Below are 25,644 nucleotides of genomic sequence, written 5' to 3' on the forward strand. Positions count from 1 at the left end.
ACAATTACCCACTACGCCCAATAACCCCACTCTCCCCTGCTAAACCAAAAAAAAAATTGCTTATTTATATTAAAAATGAAATAAAAGAAAAAAGTATATAAAGTGCGTCTGGTGAACAAATATAATTATATTCAAATACTATAACACTATTTTAAAATTCCCCCTACATTGCGAAATAATCTACAGCAGCAGTAGAGCTCAGTCCTACAGAGATTTGAACTAATTCGAAGTTATAAACATAACCTCAACTGTAACTCTGGCAAAAACTGTGATAAAACAACGTGTAAACATGTCTTTAACAAATTACGAAACAGCTTTTACCGCAATTTTGTTCGTGCCCTGTGTTTACATGTTCAAAAAGCTTTATTCAACCTACAAGTCCTTAAAACAGCAGTATGAGGACGAAGAACTATTCTACCAAAGACACAACTGTGTTGTTATGTACTCCAAGACTCACATCACTGGCTGGCCTCCCGAATATAAAATGAGCATTTCGACCAAAAATTTGGACAAATTTTTGGATCCTTATTTGTATTTTATAAATACATCAAAACACTCCATTGACCTGGCTGTGATGACCTTTTCATTAAAACCTTTAATGGAGGCTTTACAAAGCGCTTTAACACGTGGGGTTAAAGTAAGACTGATTGTAAATTATTTATCGGTCAAAAACCAAGCCAAACAATACAATGAGTTGATGAAATCAGGTACAATAAAACAGGCGAAATATTTGAATTTGTAAATTTTTATTGTTATTTAAGGGATTAAGGTGGCCTTTTATATTGAGAAAACTACCAGTCTGAGTAATATAATGCATTGTAAATATAGTGTCAAGGATTATGATGGATCCAAGGGTTTTCTCTTTATGGGTTCAATGAATTTAACTGGAATGTCAACAATATTAAATAATTATGAAGATGTTACTTTCACGTCGAATATTTATCTTGTTGAAACATTCCATAAAAGTTTTCAAGATTCGTGGAATATGATTATGGAAGATAATGAAAATTTTTACAACAAGACTGTTCTAGCTGATAGTGGCTTTTCGGTTTGAAGTTTATTTCTAATACAATATTTATGATTTATATTTTACTTCTATTATTTGATATTTTTCGTTAATATTTTTATTTCTGTTCCATGCGTTATTCGCATGTCACTGGAAAACCTTCCTTGAAAATGAAAAAATCGCTTTTGTTGGGTAATTTAGTGGAATATTTGGAAATTTTTAGTCAAAAGTTTCTCGACGACTTAAAAAAATTGAAGATTTCCGTTTTTTTTTTTTAATAAAAAAGCATTAATTCAAGGGCTCTCAATATTGCATTTGTAATTTTGAAAAAGTGATTATTTCCGTTTTTTTAATCAAGCATTTTTCATGAATTAATAATGGTTTTTCGCTTTTGCCAATATTATCTTTGAAGTCTATTTGATTTTTTAATTCTAACTGATATTTTTGTTTTTGTAAGTGTTTAAAATAAAAAAAAATATTTGTTAAATAATAAACTGCAGTTTTATTCGACGTTTCCTATCATTTACATTTACTTTCCGATTTCTCCAATTTTTCAAAACTTTGAAAAATGAAAAACATGCAACATCATTGAAAATCGTGAGGAAATTCGAAAAGTATTTGTCCTAAAGCGATTCCAAATTATTTACAATTAAAACTTTCTTGATCCTTTGTACGATTTATTTGCATGTGAATACGAAAATTCCAAAATTAAATAACGAACGTTTTATACATTTTTGTGGTATGACAGAGTCATACGTATAAAAAAACAAGTTATCAGTTTTTTTTAAATTATAAGAGGCCCGAAACCGGTAAAAAACGAGTCAAAACCTCGCGTTTCTTTTCTTATTAATTTTTTCAATAAAATGTGTAATTACAGTTTATTATTATGATACCTAATGAGTTTTTTAAATTTTTTCTTAGTATAGCTAAAATAAATAACTCATTAATATTTTCTGCTTATCTTGAAAGAATTTGATGAAATCGCAAAATAGTTTTATTGTGTTATTCCAGCGATTTCGTACATTTTTTCGTCATTTTTTATTACTACAGCTATAGTTTTACTAAATTTTGTTTGATTACGTGTTTGTAGTCACGAAATCACGAAAATGTCACACCTAAAAATGATTCGAGCCAATGCCAAAATATGGTAAGAAACCAAATAAATTATTAAAATCCTTAGAAGTGAGGGCCCATTTGATAAGATTTGTTTTCAGAAAAAATCGGGGATTTTATTTTATTTATTGTTTTTTTTATTTATTTTACAATAATTTTAATTATGCACAGACTCTTATAAACAGGGTGGTGTAACAAAGTTATATTTTTTTAAATGGAACACCCTATATATTTTTGCACAATTAGATTCGACGCAAAAAAATTATGGGTCTATCTCTTTTCGATTCGGAATATTCAACTATTTGTTAAAAAACAATTTAAAAAAAAATTAAATCATCAAAAAAAAATTCTTGATGAGTAAAATTCATTTTTGTATCAAGTAAAAATTAGATTACTAATGTAATTAGTTATATTAATAGATATCAAAAAAAAATATAATAATATAAATTTTTCAAAAAAACTATATTATTATATATTTTTTTGAAAAATCTTGAAAAAATTTGCTATGCAAAGTCTATACATTTAGATAGCAAAATGCTATCGATACGTCTAAAAAAATACATGGTGTTCCATTTGAAAAAAATGGGTTATTCAACTTTTTTCGTTTTGGCACATCCTGTAGGTACATTATGTGCATGTTTTAAGTAAAAGTCGACTACTTGTTAAAACTGTAAGATATTTTGAGTTTTTCCTGTGGCAAATTTGTCGGAAAATATTCATTGTCGACTTCGTAGTGATTTTTAAAAAAATTGTGTTTTTTATAACGAAGAGTTTAATAATTCCGAAACGAAAAAAGATAGATCTATAATAATTTATACAAAATTACATATTTTTTTATAGAATCTTATTATGCAAAAATATATAGGATGTTTATTTTTTTTTAGTTTGTGTATTTGTCGATCTATTGTATTATAAAAACGACTTGGCAATATTTTAAATAGCAAAAAAGTTATAGACCGATTACACACTTCTAGGTCAGCCTGTATAAAAGTCCAATTTATCGTTACGAAAAAAAACTTTGGGTGCTTAGCTTTAAATATTGTCCAATGCTAAAATATTTTGACAAAACCAGAATATTTTCACAAAACCAAAATATTTATTAAATCATTATTATTATTATTATTGTCATTTCACAATTTTTTACAGTAGGAGGTAATTTGGCAATGACTAAGTTAACTTTTTAAAAGCTCTACTAACTCTTGTTTTAATTTGTAGTCATTGATTTAGAATAGAGAAAAAGTTAACAAATAGGTAGATGTTAAGATGTTCCACTCTTTCAGAACAACTTATGTGTTTTTTTAACAAATATTTGATTTGAAATGTTACAATATGTAATTTTATTTTTAAATATTCTTTGAGAACATGATGTTTTATTGATCGATATAATAGACAATTTGCATACTTATTTCACTACACAATTCCATATAACAACTAGGTACCAGTAAAATGGCTTTAATTCATTAAACCACCTTACGACGAGTTGTATTGATCAAATTTTCGCTAGGAAACCTCACTAACTCACTAAACATCATCCTGACAAATGACAAATTCACTCATTTTTGGTTTATTTCTGAATGAAAAATAAAGCGCAATGGCAGTGGGATCAGTTAAACCATTATCACTACCTACCCCATTTAGGCCCCATGACTACGCTTACGGTTTGTATCCAACTAAACTTATCACTATCACATAAAAAAACACTTTTCTTTAGATCCCTTATTTGTGGTCTCTGGACCCAAAGACCACTACAAAGCTGCTTTATTGGCAAGACTATCAACAGCGAAATTCGTGAGTGCCACAGTTTGTTCATTAAGACAATACCAAGTCAAAATATTTGCAGCAAATATGTCCAATTTTTGCCAACATGTTCTCGGATTTGCCAAACCACCCGCGCAAACAATACATTCGACGCAAATCCGCGCACTTACCTCAAGCTGGCAGAAGCTACAAATCCAGACTTGAACCGAATCTTGATTATTTATGTTCGAGGAAAGTGGATGTGATTGGAGCAGATCGCTCGAAATATTTCCACGTTCCCAAAACTAGCATTGGGGGGCATTTAATTCCAGAACTTCAGCTCCACTATACGTCACCAAGAGAAAAATTACCCTCTGTTGTTAAAGCGGAGCCGAAGAGTCAAAATAAGAAAATTCAAACTGAGTTCAGGGAATCGTCGGTTCAAACTTCTCCATGGGAGCCCTCGATTGTGTTTAATGGAGATACTGAGCCCGAATTGTTGAAACTTGACTTTCTCAAATGGGGTAAGAACAAGTTTCGCTCAGAAGTTTTGAAAATATTGCTTAAATTATTAATTATAAATAAATTATACAGCTTGTTCCGACTAAACCCCATATGCAGACATAATCCGTTGCTTACTGAAAATATTCTCAAGATAGCGGTACTTCCGGTTATATTGGAAGTCACTATCAACTTTCTTATTTTAAATGGAAACCTATGTTTTTCAAGGCGTTTTTGGATTAGTTGAGTTGTTTTAATGTTGTTTTTATTAGCTTTCCTATACCTTAGTTTAACCGTTTTCGAGATATTTAAGATTTTTTGAAAATTTTTGGATTTGCACTTGTCACTTAAAAAATCGGTAACTCTCTTAGTTTTAAAGATTTCGAAATAATATTTGGAGAATTAAGAGAGAAAGCCTGTATCTGTTCTCCGGTGTGTTCAAAATTGGAAAAGAAGTTAACAAACCCAAAAATTTTAAGGTTAAGTTTGGACAACTTCAAGTACCCATAATTTAATTTTTTCAAATAGGATGTCCCAATTTTTATTTTACTAAATGGGGGAGAATTTTTTTCTGCATCGATCTGTATTAGCATTCCCTACACCCATCTGTGATAATTTTCAAGTTATGTTTTTTTTTTTTTGACATTGTAGAAAATTTCTTACTAACCACAGCTATTTTTACATCGTTTGCCTTAAAAACATTTCTGATTAAACAAACGACAAACTCTGTTCAAAATTGTGTTATCTATTCCGTAAAAACAAAATCAATTCATTGAATCTCGGTTTAAATAACCTTAATTTCTCACATTTTTTCTCTCGTTTCCATGACAACCTATGAGAAAAGGCCTATGGCTAATGAATTTCTCAATCCCAACAAAAAGTTATTGTAACTTGAGAACTATTAAATATAAGTGTAGGGAATTAAATTCTCTATGATTTAATGAAATAAGACTTGTAGCATTTTATTTGAAAAAAAAGGGTTATGAATGCTTAAATTTCTGAAAACTTTAAACATTTGGGATTTGTTATTATTTTTTTGAAATCTGAAAACACCAAAGGAAAGATCAAGGCTTCCTTTTTCAAATGAGCTAAAAAATATTTTCACTTTTTAAAAAATGGCGGAGTTATCAATTTTTGAACTTAAAGGTGCGAATCCAAAAAAAATTAAAAACCTTAAATATTCATAAACGGTATAACCGGAAGTGTAGCCATGTTGAAAATATTTTTATTGTATAGAACCTAAGAGATTATGGTTGTAAACAAATTTTCAGATGATACCCTGTATGATAAGTTGTACTTAATTGTAGATTTTGCCCGGCGCATCCACCATTTTTGCACAATATCGTTTTCTTACACAAATGTTTGATTGATTGATGTTTAACATGTACATAACTTATGATTCAGACAAAAACACATTTTTTTGAACAACAGACCAAATTATAGAGTACTTTTTATAATATACTACTCAGTAATGAATAGGAATTTAAAAAAAAACCTTAACTTTTTATGAGTGTTTAAATTTCTGAAAACTTAACTTTAAACATTTGGGATTTGTTATTATTTTTTAGAAATTTGAAAACACCTAAGGAAAGATCAAGGCTTTCTTTTTCAAATGAGCTAAAAAATATTTTCACTTTTTAAAAAATGGCAGAGTTATCAATTTTTGAACTTAAAGGCGCAAATCCAAAAAAAAATTAAAAACCTTAAATATTCATAAACGGTATAACCGGAAGTGTAGCCATGTTGAAAATATTTTTATTGTATAGAACCTAAGAGATTATGGTTGTATACAAATTTTCAGATGATACCCTGTATGATAAGTTGTACTTAATTGTAGATTTTGCCCGGCGCATCCACCATTTTTGCACAAATCGTTTTCTTACACAAATGTTTGATTGATTGATGTTTAACATGTACATAACTTATGATTCAGACAAAAACACATTTTGTTGAACAACAGATCAAATTATAGAGTACTTTTTATAATATACTACTCAGTAATGAATAGGAATTTAAAAAAAAAACGTTAACTTTTGATGAGTGCTTAAATTTCTGAAAACTTAACTTTAAACATTTGGGATTTGTTATTATTTTTTAGAAATTTGAAAACACCAAAGGAAAGATCAAGGCTTTCTTTTTCAAATAAGCTAAAAAATATTTTCACTTTTTAAAAAATGGCGGAGTTATCAATTTTTGAACTTAAAGGTGCGAATCCAAAAAAAATTAAAAACCTTAAATATTCATAAACGGTATAACCGGAAGTGTAGCCATATTGAAAATATTTTTATTGTGTAGAACCTAAGAGATTATGATTGTATACAAATTTGGAGATGACACCCTGTAGGATAAGTTGTTCTTAATTGTAGAATTTTTCCCGGCGCATCCACCATTTTTACACAATAACGTTTTCTTACACAAATGTTTGATTGATTGATGTTTAACATGTACATAACTCATGATTCAGACAAAAACACATTTTTTAAACAACAGACCAATTTATAGAGTACTTGTTATATATACTATATAATATACTACGCAATAATGAATAGGAATTTAAAAAAAAACGTTAATTTTAAGATTTATAATAATATTTGGGTATAGACGATCATTAACTGACCGTAATTTAACATTTCAGGAGGATTATTATTAAACAACTTGTTTGTATCGGTAATAAGCTAATAAGACTGTGAGTTGAAAGAAAAAGCATAAATGGAGTTATAGCTCAATATTGAAAACCTATTCAAATCAATTTATTGTTAAACAATAAACAGACAGATATTATTTTTAATTTGATGTATATAAAATTATTATACGAGTGAACAGTCAGGGTCTCCGACAAGCTTAAAGTTGCCCAAATTATACAGCTTTACTCGATTTCTTGAAACAAAAAGTGGTGCTGGACGACAAATTAATATTAAAATAACACGTAAAACTTTGTTCACAGGTAAAATTTGAACTAATTACAATATTCTCATTTATTTATGCAAAGTTTATTTATACTTTACCCGGCGCATCCACCATTTTTAAAGCAAGATTTTTTTTATTTTATTTTTTATTAAAGGTTTATTTGAGGCCGAAAAATAGTAAATCTGTTATTGACTATTGTTAGTTTAACAAAAAAATTTAAATACAGTTGTAACGAACGAGTCAACGTGTGAAGCTTAATAATTAATTAATTAAAATAATAATTAAAAAAAAACGTTTTTTGGAGTAGTAGTTTGAATTTGGAAGACTACTACTATTACATGAAATTAGTGTAATAATTAATTTAATTTTATAAAATAGATCTTCAGCTTTAGCAAATATTACTTAAAATTTACGAAAAGAAATTTGGAAATACTTCTATTTATGTTGATTTTTTATGTTGATTGTTATTTCTAAATTACTAGGTTATTTGGAACAAAAGTTTTAAGGAGAAAAGATGTCTTGGACAAACACATATTGAAGGACGTGAGAACGCAAACTTTAATTAAAAAAAAACACAAACCTTAAACCTCATTTAATGCAGTAAAATTTTTACAATTTTCAGTTTTCGGAGAAATAATGTTTAGAATTTCAAATAAGAATTCACTATAAATCTTGAGACAGATCTTCATCTTTAGACAATATTAAAAAACGCACATAATTGTGTCTACAATTATTAATAACGGTAAAATAACAGCAAAAGTAAGAAATATTAATATCTTAAAAATATCTGTGATAATTTTAAAACGAAAAGAAGTCGTATTTCTTTGGAACAAGTTTTTGGATTAGCTCAAATCTTAAAACGAAATCAGATGTTTAAATGCAGTAAATAAGAATATGTAAAATAAAAATCTTGGGGGAAAAGAAAATTTCAAAATTAAATAAAACCTTTCTTGTATCTGTTGTTTTAGCTGATTGATAATAATTATTTATCTGAAAATCTAGGAAATCGATTTTGTGATTAAATACTATCATTTAGGAATAGTTTTACTATTTGTTCCAAAAATTTTGAATCTTGAAACCTTATTCAAAAAAATTAAGATAAAAAAATTATGCGTGTAAAAGTTTACAACTTTTGAAAATGTTAAAAAATATATAATAAAAATTAAAATCAGGTAGCGGTTTGCCGCCCGGCATGCACGAAGTGCAGCTCCTTGAAAGAGCCAGGATGAAGAGAGCTTGGGAGGAAAGATGTGAAGTGAGAACTGCTGAGGATTTAGAAAAACGGAGGACTATTATTGCGGCGATGGAACGAGATGAGTGGGCTTTTAGAGAACAAGTAAGTGTTTATTTAATTTATTTTTTTATTAAAATAATTACTTTAAACCAAATCTTTGTTAAGGAAATACAAGATATTCAAGACCTTCGACTTAAACTTTTAGAAAAAATGTTAAATGAGCTTCACGAAAAATCAAAGAATAGAAATGAGGCCAAGTTGAGAATGTTTGCCGAGATGAAATATGCCGAGAAAGAACAAAAACTGAAGAAATTGCGTGATAAAACAAAACGAGGTAAGTATAAAATTATAATTTCGTATTTTAAAATAATCAAATATAAATAACATATAATAAAATGTAATAAATAATATATAAATATAATAAAATAAACATATAAATAAAAACCGATAAACGTATGCACAACTAATAAAAATCCTCTTCAAGGAAATACTGAAGAAAAAACACCAATTAATACATCAGCAGCATAACACTGAAATAATTTATAGTATAAATTCAATAACATTAAAACTGAAACATGAACATGAAAATCAGTAACGAAATAACATTAACACTCAAAATTACAAATAGGAATTGAAAAAATTATAACTAATAGTAGATATAATAATCCAAAAACTCAGATAACTGGAATATGAAAAAACGTTCCCTTTTACAACATGAAAAGTTGGTTTGGGATAAAATTGATCTACGAGTATATTTACTTCATATTTTTAGAGGTTTAAGAGGCTTGTTAATAAGCATTTTGAAGTAATACTGTTTTGGAAAAGAACTACAAGAAAAGATATGTTAAAGTTTTCGAGAAAAAGAAATATTTAGATAATTCAAAATCGTGTAAAAACCAATGATTAATTTTAACTATTTTTAGATCATTTGTATTTTTGGCATATAGGTATTTTTGTATTCTTCTTGGATAATTTAGTACATTTTAAACGAATTTTCGCAAAAAGAACTCATTCCTGGCTGAAAAACGTGAGTACTAACATGTTAAAAAAGTGCAAACAAAATTTGGACATCGATTTGGTGATTTTCCGCTATATTTTTAACGAAATTTCGCGAAGAAAAAGTTTTTTGCTCAAGACTTAATGATTAAACCCTTTTGTATTGGCAAAAATTATAACATATCTAATTTGTTGTTGTTCGCTTTATTTATAACGAAATTTAACAAATTAATTGTGTTTCTAGTTGGAGTACGTTCTAAAACTTTCAAAAACGGCACAATATGCGATTTAATTTAGTAAATTTTTCATTTTGTTTGAAAGACTTTGAAAGTAGAAAGAAGAATGCCATATTCCATCTAATTTGTGGTCGTAACTGTCTTAAAAACACGATTAAAACTTTGAAAGTTGCAAAAATTATACCATATTCCGCCTAATTTGTGGTTGTTCGCATTATTTTTAACGAAATTTTGTGTTTTCAATTGGAAAACGTAACGCACTCAAAAATAGTTGTGATACTCGTATAGTTTCGATTTTATGACTTTTCGCTTTGTTTTTAACGAAATATCGCAAAATAATTGTACTTTTGGTAACGTTTTGTGTTTAATTAGACGATTTTTAGAGAAAATCTTGCGAGAATATTAGTTTTTGAGCTCAATAGCTTCCTTTTGAATGCTTCAAAGAAAAAAAACCTGTCTTGTAAAATAAAAAAATTAAGGCTACATCCTTCAGCAACCTATTGTTTCTGGAGAAGAAGAAGAATTTATTAATTATTAATAGGAAACCTAGTTACAATAGTTAAAAATAAATAAAAAATTACATTAGTGGATAAAAGTCACACTTATTGCACATTTATCTTCACATAATCTTTGATTTTTGATTTAAATATAGATAGAGTACCTGCATTTCTAATATTGTTTGGTAACTTATTATATTCATTAATACCCTTAAAAAATAAAGATAACATTGTTTGTCGGTAATTTACACTTTGAACATTAATTTTGGAAGAATCCCTAGTCTGGTAATTGTGTACACTATTTCTGCAAATAAGATATTCACTGAAATACTCTGGTACTCCAAGCTTAATTATTTTATATACAAAAATCATGGTAGAATAATACAGTCGTTGCGTCACAGAAAACCACATTAGGGCCGATAACATACATTTTATAGGTGTTAACCGGTTACATCTTAAAATTATACGCATTCCTCTATTCTGAAGCTTTTGCAGTTGTACAACATGACTAGGCCGTAGCAGGTACATAAGTGTGGCACAATAATCAAAATGTGGTTGGACAATACAATTGTAAATTAAAATTCTTGTTTGCATTGACACATGCGTAGATATTCTTAAGAAAAAAAACAATTTCGTCCTAATTTTTTTACAAACATAATCGAGATGACTCTCAAAATCGAGCAAGCTATCTAGGTAAAATCCTAAATACTTACATTTATTAACAAACTCTACAGTTATGTTATATATGCTTAAATTAATGTTGGCAAAATCAATTTGGTTGTATTTATATTTAGTTGTAAAAATTATAGCTTTAGTTTTGGACACGTTTACTTTAAGTTTATTTGTGTTAAAATATTTTTCAAGTATTTCGAGAGCCTTGTTCATTTTTTGAATACATTTATCAAGATCAGTGTCATAGCATGCTACCAATGTGTCATCGGCAAACAAATTAACAAAATCACAATCACAATAGTTTACAATGTCATTAAGATAAATTAAAAATAAAAGAGGGCCAAGAACGCTACCTTGTGGTACACCAAATTCACTAGACACTTCATCAGACAAAACGTTATTATATTTAACTTTTTGTTTCCTGTCTGTTAGATAACTTTCAAACCATTTAATGACATTACCCCCAATACCATAGCACCGCAATTTAGTTAATAAAATATTTCTATCGATAGTTTCGAATGCTCTTTTAAGATCTAAAAAATCTGCTACCACATATCTACCACCGTCAATTTCTCTTTTAAATTTGGTAACAGTTAACTGCAGGGCTGATTCGCAAGAGTGATTTTTTCTAAAACCTGACTGATTTGTAAACAGTAATTTATTTTTATCAAAATATTCTACTAACTGTTCATATACTGCTCTTTCAATCAATTTTTCAAGTGTGGGTAATGTATTAATAGGTCTAAATTCTTCAGCTTTTGAAGTATTAGCAATTTTTGGTATTGGAATTATCGTACTAGTTTTTAAAGCATCAGGGAATTCACCCTTATTAAGATAACCCGAAGGGTCTAGCCAAGTATAGTACATTCAGAAAAAAAAAAAAGAATTAGACCCCGAAGAAGTCTCTCGATCTCATGTTTTGAAGCAAATTTTACAGTTTACCAGTACCTTGTAATCAAAAATATTGACAATTCTATCAACAATAGAGTGAAATCGTATGTGCAAAAGCAATATATTTCTGTTATTAATAGTAAAAATGTTAAAGAAAATGAAAATTTACTCTTAAACATTTTGATACGTTGAAGTGAATAAGTGGAGTGCAAAAGCATAGAGAAATGTGTTGTTTACATTTAATAAATAAATAAAGATTTTTTCCAAAAGCTGAAAGATTGTTTAATTTTTCGTGTTTTGGACTTTATGTAGAATTTTTAAAGTTTTACAAAAATTGAAAAGTTTTATTCTCATATTTTAGAACTGCGAAAATTAGATTTAAAACATGCGGGCATTGACCAGAAATACCACTCTGTCAACGTTGTTGAAGAACACATCAACCACGCATCCGAAATTTACGGTCCTCTGATGAGGCACGGTGAACATCCGAAACGTTGGCACTTAATAATCGACGAAGCCCTCACACGATTCAAAGCCCAATTTGTCGGTAATTGTTTTTTTTCATCGCAATGATTAACGATAAATAAAATTCTTCGATACTTAGGTGTTGAAGAGTTCAACACTTTACCAACTTGGTTGAATAAAGCAACCAAAATTAAAGACTGCATGTGTTTGAAAATGAAAGGCACACGTCTCTGCATGAGAGAAACAAAATGGACAGCTCCTGTGCTGAAAAAGCTTCATGAGGAGCTTTTAGGTAAATCCACAACTGTATGAAAAAAAAATCACTTGAAGTTGTCTAGCACTACGAAAGCACGATCTTAAACCTTGCACTCTAATTAAGAAAATTCAAAGCCCACCCTCTGCAATCAGCACTCCAGAAGTTGAAGGCATTTCGGACGGTGATGAAGATTTTTACCAAGCGATGGTTATGATACAATCGGTTATCAAAGGACGAGCGGCTCAAATGCATGTCCGTTATTTACGATTGATTTATTCCCAAACTTTAGCATAAAAATTCTAGATTTACGAAGGTCGGGAAAGATGTAGAGAATTAATCCAAGAACTGAAATTTTCAAGCGGTCTTTTGGTGGAAGAAAACGTCCAAATACACGACTACAAACTAAAAATAAAACTCCAACAAAGAGAGGAACAAATCGCACTGGAAAAGGTTTGCCGATTGATGATTTTTCTTACACTTTTGTCAGCTTTTCAGATTGCGTGAAAGTCTAGACGAGCTTCAAAGTACAGTAGTTGGATCTTTGTTGGACTTTCTTAATAAAGAGTTGCGGCGATTGCTTGAAGAACGCCGTGCTCATGCAATTTGTATTCTTCTTGAACGTGAGAGATATGATAGAGAAGCGGCTGAAGCTGGTCGCAGACAAGTGGAGCTGAGACGAAGACGTGAACACGATGAAATGTTCAAGCAAATTGTTAAAATCCAACAGGAAACTGTCGATTTGTATCTTGAGGATATTATTAAGGAAAGTATGGAATTTACGTCGGAGGAAGAAGCGAGAAGTTATGTTGAAGGAATGGCGAGGAAAATCGACGAAGAGGCGTATAGAATAAAGGAGGCGTAAGTATTTTTTATTTATATTTCTTTTCTATTCTTCAGAACGCAAACAAAAAAAGCACAGGCAGATAGAGCGTTAAATTTTCAGTAGGAAGAGGTAAAAGTAATGCAAAAATTTTATCGAATACTATATTAAAAAAAATTCTAACTTTTACCAATTTTCTGATTGTGGAAGTGGAAGGTACAAGGTTATAGTTATAGAGAACTACATTTCTTTTCTAGAAGTCTACAAAACCATGTATCTAAAAGTTTAGTGTCCAAAGACATTTAATTTTAACCAATGGTCCAGTTTCGAAAAATTAGTTTAAGCTTAAACTGTCGTTTAGTGAAATAAAAATTAAAACAAAAGCTTAAAAATGTTAGGTTTAATTTTTCTCGACATTTGAAAACGCCATATGACTTTAAGGTCATTTTTGATTTTTGAAGAAAAGGGAGCAAATGGATTTTTTTAAGTGTACTCATATGTTGAATTCAGTGTTTTTAAAGTATTTAATTTTTACGTTTTTGAGTTCAAATTTCTTATAACATTTCTGCTTTATTGATTATCTCACAATTGTAAGTTTTGGTTAAACATCTTAAGTAAAATAAATATTTTTGTATCATCATTTTTTCTATGTTGGATTGTAAGTTTTAATTTTTAAAGTTTTTGAAATGTTTAATTATTACGTTTTTGAGTTCAGTTATAAATGGTTTTGCTCAAATAACTTAAGCAAAATAATTTTTCCCCTTCAGTTTTTTTCAGAGTCTATGATGCATTATGTGTTTCAGCTTTTAAAAACTTTTAGGTTTTTTATATTTTTTTGGTATTATTTATTTTAGACATTTTTCTAGATTTTAGATTTATGTTAAATTAGAAGTTTTCAGGTTTTAGAAGTCTTTGAAGTGTTCAGTTTTTACGTTGTTTAGTTCCAATTTCTGATAGCTTTATAAATACACTACTTAATTTTTTTCTAACTTAATATTTTCGAGTTTAAATTTCTTATACTTACCTCTTTTGGCTTTTGAATATGTAGAAATATTAAAATCGACTTCACTAATAATCCCAGAATTGAAAATCGATTAGACAAGAAAAACTAGAATTTTATTTGGTTCAAGTTTTTCAGTTTTCCGATTTATGATTATTTTATTTAAGTTGATTCGAATTCCATTAACATCAAGAATTTTTTAAAGAATATTGAATTAAAATACACGCAGCATTTTAAACAATTCAGTTTTTTCAGTATTTATGTAAATTTGAGTGTTTTAGGTTTTTATATTTTTTGAGGCTTTAGATTTTTACATTTTCGCATTTCAATTTCTTGTGTTTTTTCTGGCATTTGAATTTTTCGGAATTCTTAAAATTCCTTGATTCCGTTTCAACAGCTTTTGCTAAATTTAATTAACTAAATAAAAACTATTATTACTACTCCTCAAACGATAAAGCAATTTTGATCCAATCTTTAGTGTAATTAGTATTTTTGGTAGCATTGAAAAAAATCTCACCTTGTTTGTTGGTATTTTCAATCTTGAGATTGTCATGAAAGTTTAATGAGTCAATTTATATTATTTCCCAAAATTAAGATAAACATCTTGAAAAAACTGATCAAAATAAATTTTAATTTACCGACAACATTATCATATTCCCCGATCGGGAACTTTTTTGATAAATGTCTGCCTATAAAAAACCATAAATCGATCAAAAGCAAAAACGCGAGTTTTTAACTTAGAATCACAAAATAATAAAAAGCTTATTCATGTCAAAAGTTTTTGATTGCACGTTATTTAAAGCGTTTGAAATGGTGGATGCGCCGGGATTGATAAAACGAGCGCCAATTATTATCTACACTATGTTTACTTTTATAAACAAAGTGTATCATTGGTTTGAATTTTTTGCCCATTTTTGTTCTACTTTAGCACTTTATTTGTTTTTTTCTTTTTTGTTCCCCATTTTTTCTTCAATATTTATTACAAGATTATCGTTATCCAAATTTTCTGTAAGCAACCATAATCCAAACCTTTTTGGTAGGTTTAATTTTATTACCAAGTAATCCTGGTATAGAGAAAGTGGTAGCAGACACTAGTTTCTGCTTCCATTTATATTGTAAATTATTATTCAGGATTTATTCTTTTTAATAAACGATATAGATAATTGGGATTTGCTGCATTTTTGGCTACGTTTTGGCAGTTTTTTCATAGGTAGCCGAAACTTTTTTTTATGCGTTTTTTGGCCATTTGTAAGAGGAAATTTGCACATTTTAGACAAAAAAAAGGTATTTTTGAAGGAGCCGAAAGTAAAGTAATTCCAAAATTTGTTGGAAAATATTCTTTTAAGAATGATATAAAAATATTATATTTTATGACACTACTGGATTTTTTATTTTAACGAAAACACCTTCAATATTTTTTATTTTTGTAAATTAAACCTTATATCGACAAAAAGCTCATAAAAAATGCCATGCAATGATGCAATAAAATATAGGGTGTTGCATTTGAAAAAACCGAGTTATTGCCTTTTGTAGTTTGTCATTTTTAGAAGATCGTACTAGGCGAAGAAATATCGACTCCGAGTTCGTTTTCATTGTAAAAGATGCGCTAAAGATTCGGGACTCCAGTGGAAAAAAATTAGTTAAGTTATCTTGAATAGTTCTGAAGTTATGAATTTTTAAGTGGGTCGATGCACGACGCTATTTTCACACATAAAATGACATAAGTCAAAAACGTGCGTTATATGGAAAATGCGGTCACAATTTTTCCCCTACAGTTTTTTTCAAAGTCTATGATTCATTATGTATTTCAGCTTTTAATTTTTTTTATATTTTTTTGGTATTATTTATTTTAGACAATTTAAAATCGGCTTTAATAATTATCTCAAAATTGTTTTGATCAAACGACCCTAACAAAATCAATTTTTTTCTTTAGGTTTGTGTTAAATTAGAAGTTTTCAGGCTGTAGAAGTCTTTGAAGTGTTCAGTTTTTGCGTTGTTCAGTTCCAATTTCTTATAGATTTCCTGGTAGTTAAATATTTTTCAATTTTTAAAATCTGTTTTAATAGTTATCTCAAAATCTTAACTTGTTTTAATCACACAACCTGACCAAAACCAATTTTGTTTAGATTCTATTTTAAATTAGACCGTTCTGATTCAATAATTTGCACAAAGTTTTTTTTCTTTTACTTTATGTTTCAAATTTCACTACTTTATTTTTTCTATTTTTACATTTTCGAGTTGAATTTTCTTATACTTCCCTTTTTTGGCACTTAAATATTTTAGAAACTTTATAATCGACTTCACTAATAATCCCAGAATTGAAATCGTTTAGATTAGACAAGAAACACTTGAAATTTTATTTTGATTCAAGTCTTTCAGTTTTCCGATTTATGACTATTTTAATTAAGTTGATTCGAATTCCATTAAGTTCAAGAATTTTTAAGAGAATATTGAATTAAAATACACGCAGCATTTTAAACCATTCAGTTTTTTTAGTATTCATATAAATTTGGGTGTTTTAGGTTTTTATAGTTTTTGAAGCTTTAGATTTTTACATTTTCGCATTCCAATTTCTTGTGTTCTTTCTGGCATTTGAATTTTTCAGAATTTTTAAAATTCTTTAAAATCAAATTTAGGGTTTTCCATTAAAAAAAAACAAAATTTAGTTGAGTATTTTATTTTGGAACAGTTTGTATACAAATTAAATATTTAAAAAAAATCCAAATTGATAGCTTGCATAGAAAAAAGTTATGGAGCAAGCACGCACCCCTGGGACACCTTGTATAAACTAAAGGACAAAACTAAATTTCGGAAATAAAATTAACTAGACGCCCTCTGGTGATGACTTTTGAATTATGTCGAAAACAGTAAAGAAATTTTCGTAATGCCACATTTAACTGACATTTAATGAATTGTTCAACAATTTTGCGTGTATAGTGTTAATTACTTACAATAGAAAGAATCGCTTTAAAAGTACGTGGTGGTAAATACTAGCGTTGACTTTGGTTCTGTAGTTTTTCGTGGTATAAAGTGTTTATTGTTGGAACTTGAAAGTGGATAAAAAGTGAAAAATATTTAAATTTTGATTACAAAGTGTTATCAAACAGTTGTCTAATTAAAGATTATAAGTAATGGATCACAGCGAACACAAAGTTTGGCTCAAGAAACCAATAAATTAGTGAAGTGTTATGAATTTTAGGTTAGAATTTTCCACTGAAAAAAATCATGAAATGCTGCGGTAAATCTACAAAACTACAATAAAGATTAACAACTGCTGATACATTTAAACGTAAATTATGCCAAAAGGTAGGCTTTTCAATGTCTTTGTAATAATTTTCCAATAAAGAAAGTGAACCAAACAGTCATTCGTTATTCGTGTTTTCCTCGTCATCTCTCATTTGTCAACATAAGTTTCTTGCATCAAAGATGCAATAATCATTCCGCATAGGCAATGTAATAATTGTGAAGCCCCAAAATTCGTACAACGCTCAAAATATCCGAATAAACATTTTCCCGCCATTTATGGTTACTGTTTTCGACCTAGCTTAGTGGCGCCCCCAACGGTAATTTTACTTCCGATTAACAAATACTTCTAATGTGGGATGTGGGGTTTGACGAAACACCTTGTATTTATTTAATAAAATGTGATATTTCAGAACCAATATAACCATCAACGACGAAGAAGAAATCGTGGCGGACCTCGTCCACCACTTCGTCTTACCAGAGGTTCAGAAGCAAATAATACGCAAAAAAATCCAGCGAAAACAACGCGAAAAATTAAGAACAGTCCACGACACAGTTTACTCCGAAATCGAAGACGTGAACGTCACTCAAGAGCCGGAACCATCCGAACAATCGAGTCTTAAGGAGTATCCTGTTGTTGGAAGCAGCCAAAAGTTTCGACAACACAGCGTTCCAGGGACTAGTACTGAAGACAGACACTTCAGTATAATACATGAAGCGACAAACGACACCACTTCACATGCCAGCTCCGATGGAAAGAGTCACAGTAGCAGATCTCCAAGCATCGTTGGTAAAAATCAAAGTATTAATCAGAGAATAGCAAGTGCCAGAGACCAGACGTCTAAAACTAAGCACCCGCACACAGAAGATAAATTTGACCACGAGTAATAAATTTTATTAAATTATTTAAAATACATTATTAAACTGGTTTATAATCAAGTTTACTCTCTAATTTTTTGTTGTCGGCGACCTTCCTGACAGCCTTCATAAAGTCTTCTTGGATTACGTATTCCCGTTCAGATCGAATGGCAAACAAACCAGCCTCAGTGCATACGTTTCTGAAATAAAATAAAAAATATACTTCAAACAAATCTATTACCAAATGACCTTTTATAATCACAATAAAAAAACTTATAACTGGTGCAAATTATGAAGGACAGTAGTAAAAACTATGTTAATAAATTTGTACAATTCGGTAACATTTAATTAATTCAATAACCTCGCATTAAATGGTCATTCCGTTTTATGGGAAAAAATTGCATAAATGCTATTGACCTCGCAAAGGCTATGACTTAATCATTTTTGTACGTTTATTTAGGCTTTTTTCGAGTTTCAATCAACAACTTTTTGAGTTTACGAATTATTGGTTAATTTAAAATACGAAAATGAATAAATAACAAAATAATTTTGTACAATGAACATACAAGTGACTTAATTTATTTTAATAATGCATTTTTTGTTTCTTATTCACGTAAAAAACCAGTGGTTCTTACGGTTTTTGAACTCGTATTTTTATTAAAATGTTTTACATTTTGTATTATGTAATCGCAATTAGATTAATCGTTTTTTTTTTTCAGAAAACACTAATTTTGATCACCTGGCGACTTTAAGCTTTTTTTCACGAACGTTTGCGAAATAATTGTGCCCTTAAGACGCACAATAATTTCATTTTCGACCTCAATTTAAAAGTCGAATTAGTCAAAAAAACACTGTGTTTTTATCTCAAAAAGGTGCCTTAACATTCCAAAATGGCTTTACTTGTGTAATTTTGACAAAAACACCGCTGAAAAGTGTACCAAATGCTGGAATAACACAAAATAAAAAAGTAATAATGAAAAAGTAAAATAACACATTTTGTTATAGTTAAAAATGGATTTACCCTTAATTTTCAAGCATCGTAGATAAAAAATCACGAAATTAGATCGAGACTGATTTAATTTAGCTTGTTTTGCTCGATTTAGCTCGTTTTTGAACAAGAAATTTTTCATACAAAAGTTTTTCAAAACAATTTGGCCAAAAGCGTTGCAAAACTGAGTTATTGGAAAGATTCCGCTAAACAAGACTAAAAAAGCCTACCACTACATAATTCCTGTTTCTTTTCCAAAAATTTTAGCTCATTTTCTGGCTGAAAATGGTATTATTTTTGTGTTTTTCGAAAGTTTAAGCACATTTTTTGAGGTTTAAACAAATTTTTTTTCGATTAATTTCACTTACACTGGCTGAAAAATCACGAAATTTGATTGAAGTTGATGTTATTTCAGCTTATTTCGAGCGATTTATTAGTACGTTTGAACTTTATTTTGCAAGTTCATATCAAAGCTTAATTGATTTATGTATTTCACTCTACTTATCTCGTTTTTTGAGCGAAATTTCTTTAAGAGTAAGTCGAAAGACTATAAAAGTTGGTCGAAAATGTGTTGCTTTCATATTTTTTAAGTAAATACGTTTTGGAAAGTTAAGAAAGTTGGAATGTTTTGAAACGGTTTACAGTCAGAAAAGTAATTATTTCTCAAAATTTTGTTCAAAATAACCGAAATTTCACCAAATTAGACCGAAAATTTTTAGAATTCTGCGTTTTTCGAATATTTAAACACGTTTTTGAGATAAAAACTAAATTTTTTTTTAAAAAGAAAGCTAATTGAATTTAGCTTATTTTGCCCGCTTAAGCTCCTAGTTGAACAAGAAATTATTTATACGAAAATTTTTCAAAACAATTCGGTTAAAAGTGTTGTAAAACTGAGTTTTTTGCGAGATTTCGTTAAAGAAGACCGAAAAAGCGTCAAGTTTAGTACATTTTCTGGGCAATTTCATTACAAGTAAGCCAAAAAATACCAAATCAGGCCGAAAATGATATTATTTTCGTCATTTTTAAGTGTTTAAGCACATTTTTTGAGATTTAAACAATTTTTTTTCTATTAATTTCGCTCACACTCACAGAAAAATCACAAAATTTGATTGAAGTTGATGTTATTTCAGCTTATTTCGAGCGATTTATTAGTACGTTTGAACTTTATTTTGCAAGATCATATCAAAGCTTAATTGATTTATGTATTTCACTCTACTTATCTCGTTTTTTGAGCGAAATTTCTTTAAGAGTAAGTCGAAAGACTATAAAAGTTGGTCGAAAATCTGTTGCTTTTATATTTTTTAAGCAAGTAAATACGTTTTGGAAAGTTAGGAAAGTTGGAATGTTTTGAAACGGTTTACAGTCAGAAAAGTAATTATTTCTCAAAATTTTGTTCAAAATAACCGAAATTTCACCAAATTAGACCGAAAATTTTTAGAATTCTGCGTTTTTCGAATATTTAAACACGTTTTTGAGATAAAAACTAAGTTTTTTTTTTAAAAAAAAGCTAATTGAATTTAGCTTATTTTGCCCGCTCAAGCTCCTAGTTGAACACGAAATTATTTATACGAAAGTTTTTCAAAACAATTCGGTCAAAAGTGTTGTAAAACTGAGTTTTTTACGAGATTTCGTTAAAGAAGACCGAAAAAGCGTCAAGATTAGTACCTTTTGTGGCCAATTTCATTACAAGTAAGCCGAAAAATACCAAATCAGACCGAAAATGATATTATTTTCGTCATTTTTGAATGTTTAAGCACATTTTTTGAGAGTTAATTAAACAAAATTAACTTTTTTTATTTTGCTTACACTATGGAAAATCACGAAATTTAATCAAAGTTGACGTTTATTTAATTTCGCCCGATTTATTAGTACGTTTGAACTTTGTTTGATTTGTTTAACTCGATTTAGCTCGTTTTTGAGCAAATTTATTTAAAAATAAATTTATATAAATATCTACTATAAAAATTTTGTGATTTCTTCTATATACAATGTACTATTGTCCTTTTTTTTCTGTCATACGAAAATATATATATATTTAAAAATATGGCGGAAAATTGCGGAAATGTATTCCTTTTAAATTTTTCAAGCAAGTAAACACGTGTTTAAAGTTATGTTGTCAGTTTCTTGTGAGAAGCAGAGTAAAACATCACTTTTTTCCAAATGTTTTATTTTAAAAAGGTTTACAGCCAGAAAAGGAATTATCGCTCAATATTATTAAAAACAAACCAAAATTTCACAATTTTCGGTGTGAATTTTGCATTTTTCGCATTTTTAAACACGTTTTGAGTTAAAAATTTAGTTTTTTTAAGAAAAATTTAAAAAAAGTAGGTTTTTTGAACAAAAGATTTATTATTTATTGCATAAATATTGTGACCACAATAAATTTTGGTCACAAGTCATGTTATTTCTGCCTTTTTTTAACCTTTGAGCAAGTTTTAGAGCTATAATCTAATTTTTTTTCGTCATTTCGCGAAAAAAGAGCCAGTTTTTCAGCCAGAAACACAATTATTTCGCAAAATTTCGCAAAATAATTAGAAACTGATGTTAGTTTCTCCCGATTTGGCTCGATTTTAAGCGGAATTTCTTCAAATTAAGCCGAAAAATTACAACATTTGATCCAAAACAACGATCAGTTCTTGAATTAAAATTTTAAGTTTAAAGATATTGCTAAAACAAATAGAAAAATCACCAAATTAAAACACAAAGTACTCAATGTTTTGCTTTTTTGAGTGTTTAGCACGTTTTTGAGTAAGAAACGAAAATATTTCATATTTATTTGAACCAAACTAAAAAATCAATAAAATTTCGCCAAAATAAATTGATTTTTGCTTTTTTCAGATAATTAATAATTAGCGAAAAATTTCGCTAATTAGCTAAAAAATTGCCAAATTTGATCGTAATTGATAGTAATTTAAAACTCATCAAATACAGCAACTTTTCTATACAACATTTTGCAAAATTCTTATTTAAAATTTTCATTGTTTTCCTCCTTTCTCTTCTGCAAACGAGCCGATCATTGTTTAATAATTGGTTTGTATTCTTTCCATTCTTGTTTTAAATTGTTTAAATTGTCTGTTTCTATCACAACGAAAATAGTTCAGCTCTTTTATTTTTGAACCCATAGGCACAAGTTTCATTATGATCTTTTTCCAAATTTTATGTAAATATGCGATTTTTATATTGAAAAATTACAAATAGAAAAGATGTTTTATTTGTTGAGTTCTGTTACCTGTTAAAATTAAGACACGTATTTCTGATACAGCCTGTATTTTGTAAAAACTTGTCAAAACACACCTCAAATTTAAAACAGTATTCTAACAAAATAAAATACAAATCTCTGTTTTACTGTGTTTGTTACTTATACGCCAAATTGTAATTTATTTATTTCATTTTTTTATCTTCTCTTAAAATGTTGGAACGTCACAACGAAATTAACTCAAAATTGTTTATTTATAATTCAATTACCTTAAGTCAGCGCCATTGAACGTGTCAGACAGCTTAACAATCGCTTCATAATCAATTTCCCCATGTTTCGCTATAGGCCCAGCATGGATTTTCAAAATTTCAAGTCGGGCTTGTTCATTAGGAAGCGGGATTTCAATTTTACGATCCAGACGACCTGGACGCAACAAAGCAGGATCCAAAGTATCGGGCCTATTCGTGGCCATAATCATTTTAACCTGAAATCAATACACAAATGAACAACTCCCAAAATTTCTCTCAAACCGAACTGACTTGACCAAGAGAATCAAACCCATCCATCTGATTCAACAACTCCATCAAAGTCCGCTGAATTTCCCGATCAGCTGACGTCCCCTCGGAAAACCTCCGACCCCCAATAGCATCGATCTCATCCATGAAAATAATGCAAGGCTGATGATCTTTCGCATAATTAAACATTTCTCGAATGAGTCGAGCCGACTCTCCAATGTATTTATCAACGATAGCACTTGAGACAACTTTGAGGAAATTTGCGTCCAGCTGTGAGGCCACAGCCCGGGCTAGGAGGGTTTTGCCAGTGCCTGGGGGGCCGTACAGGAGACAACCTTTCGGGGGGGTTATGCCCACCCTCATGAACAGTTCGGGGTTCATGAGGGGCAACTCTATGACTTCACGGAGCTCGCGAATTTGCTCGGACAAACCACCAATTGCCGAGTATGTGACATCGCCGGGGTCCTCATGACTCATGTTGTAAACAAGGGGGTCGACTTCTCGGGGCAAATAACGCATTATTGTCAACGTGGTCATGTCGAGAGCAACACGAGTCCCTGCTTTCAACTTGGTCTTATCAAGTTGCCGGCGACAGCCCACCACGTAACGGGGGCCATTCGTTGCCTTAACAATAACTAAAAAGCACTCTTGTTGATTACTGTTTTCACAAAAGAGAAACTCACATTTCTCCTCAGTTAGCTGTTTCAAAACCTCGCCAACAATTTGGCCCATGCTTTGCAGCGCCTTAAGGTCATTCTCTGACTTGTCGTATTGTTTTGTTAGGTCTTTTAACTGTTCTCGCACTGTTTAACAATTAGTAAAACAAATAAGTTAGAGGAGAGTGACTTACTCTCTTTCAAGCGAGACTCGACTTCTTTGTGTTCCACAAGTTTTTTCCGGTATTCCTGGAGGCTTTTCTCGCGTTCGGGCTCAGTTTGTGTCATTTTGACTCACTTTTTAGTCAGGATTTTCGAAAGTTATTTCACTAAAGGCACAATGACTGGCAGAACACCACAACACCGCACTTTTGGTTTTGACAGCAGGTAGGGAAATTTAATTTTTTCAAACATCGGCCAGAGTCGCCAACCTAGTGAATGCTTCAGTTTTACGGAATTTTGAAAGAACTTTTTTGTAACACAAGACATCTGTTTTAATTCTGTTCTGTAGGGAAAGAGGTCGTGTTACAAAATAATATTATCATATATTTTAAATACAAGGTGATTAAATTTAAGTAAGATGCAACCAACAATACACATTACATTTGAGGATTGCTCTAATTCTAATTAGTCAAAATAATAACTAATATTAATGTGTGCAGCGAGAATCAGGACCGCGCCAACGTACTAAAGAGTTAAGAAAAATTTCATTTTTGGCCAAAACAGTTTTTTCTTTATAAAAAAAAGTTGTTACTCCGAGTGCGTGTTTTTAGGCGACCGAAAAAAGCATACATTTTCAACCCATTGCAATAAAATTCTTGATATTTTTTTAAGAAATTTTGTGAAATAATCGATCATCTGATTAAATTGCATTTTCGTTTCGCTCTTAAACGTAAAATCATCAATGTTTTTAAACCAATTATACGATTTTTCAGTTTGTTTTTATCGAAATTTTGCAAAAAATGTGTCTTCAAATAAAAAACTATCAAATAATGCGAAGTAATACGTTTTTTTTTGCAAAAATTTAAGCATAAAAAAATATAACATTTTTTTATTCAATTTTATGATTTTTTTATTTTTACTTAATTTTATTTTATTCTAAATAATTGCGTTTTTTAGTACATTTTTCGACCGTTTTGTTGAAATATTTTTGGACAATTTTAAAAAATTTCGCTTGGTTATTTGTGAAAATTCATTAAACAACTGCGTTTTTGAATCAAAATGGGTTAAAATATCACAAAAATTAAAATAATCTACTTTTTATGCAATTTAATGAGTTTTTGGTTCATTTTAAAGAAATTTTGCAAAATAATTGCGTTTCTATAAAACGGGGTAAAACGCTTGAGGTAGCCAAATTAAATTAATAATTTATTAATATTGTAAATATTAAATGTTTACCGAATTTTTGAAATCTTGTGTTCAACTCGTCAGGAAAACTGATTTTTTTCTATTCATAACGTGTTTTTATCTTAGCTTTCCCTCAACACAAAATCGCACGTCTAAAATTCTTTAAAATCTTTTTTAATGTTTTTTTAGGATTTCCCGATTTCGCAAACTTTTTATTTCACCCTCTTTATATCCTGCCATTTTCTCTATTTTTGCAGGAAATCAAGCCCTCTAATAGGGCCTTCGACTGTAAAAAAATCATGTTCGGAAAAAATACCTTGAGACCTTAACGAATTTTTTTAGTTATTATAAATTTACTCGATTTTGCAAACTGCGTTAAAATGATTCGTATTTAAGGATTGCTCTAATTAGCCGAATCATTAACCAATTTGTCCTGCAAGAACCACGTGGAGGTTTAGAGCATTCTTGCCAAAAAAAAAGGAAATAAGGATGAGGTAAACAATGATCATT

At 29.5% G+C, this 25,644-nt stretch overlaps 2 protein-coding genes and 1 non-coding gene across 3 annotated transcripts; 2 read left to right on the forward strand and 1 right to left on the reverse strand.

Annotated features, from left to right (window-relative positions):
* The first annotated feature begins 215 nt into the window (after positions 1 to 215).
* On the forward strand, positions 216 to 1,280 carry LOC103313106 (uncharacterized). Its single transcript, XR_010333353.1, has 2 exons — positions 216 to 707; positions 762 to 1,280. It is a non-coding gene; the product is annotated as an uncharacterized LOC103313106 (transcript).
* A 2,335-nt stretch (positions 1,281 to 3,615) lies between these two features.
* On the forward strand, positions 3,616 to 18,513 carry LOC656231 (cilia- and flagella-associated protein 91). The gene is made up of 11 exons (XM_008195374.3): positions 3,616 to 3,777; positions 3,831 to 3,907; positions 3,960 to 4,380; positions 8,437 to 8,600; positions 8,664 to 8,832; positions 12,152 to 12,337; positions 12,395 to 12,547; positions 12,594 to 12,763; positions 12,815 to 12,961; positions 12,999 to 13,369; positions 17,988 to 18,513. The coding sequence occupies exons 1-11, from the start codon at positions 3,711 to 3,713 to the stop codon at positions 18,460 to 18,462; spliced, it is 2,400 nt and encodes a 799-aa protein (XP_008193596.1). The 5' UTR covers positions 3,616 to 3,710; the 3' UTR covers positions 18,463 to 18,513.
* On the reverse strand, positions 18,454 to 24,205 carry Rpt4 (Regulatory particle triple-A ATPase 4). The gene is made up of 5 exons (XM_962695.4): positions 23,982 to 24,205; positions 23,815 to 23,934; positions 23,156 to 23,766; positions 22,886 to 23,100; positions 18,454 to 18,632 (listed from the first exon to the last, which is right to left on the reverse strand). Exons 1-5 carry the CDS (start codon positions 24,073 to 24,075, stop codon positions 18,494 to 18,496), a joined length of 1,179 nt encoding a protein of 392 aa, XP_967788.1. The 5' UTR covers positions 24,076 to 24,205; the 3' UTR covers positions 18,454 to 18,493.
* Between the last annotated feature and the right edge of the window lie 1,439 nt (positions 24,206 to 25,644).

This window comes from Tribolium castaneum, chromosome 1 (assembly GCF_031307605.1).
Source record: "Tribolium castaneum strain GA2 chromosome 1, icTriCast1.1, whole genome shotgun sequence".
Taxonomy (NCBI): Eukaryota; Metazoa; Arthropoda; class Insecta; order Coleoptera; family Tenebrionidae; genus Tribolium; species Tribolium castaneum.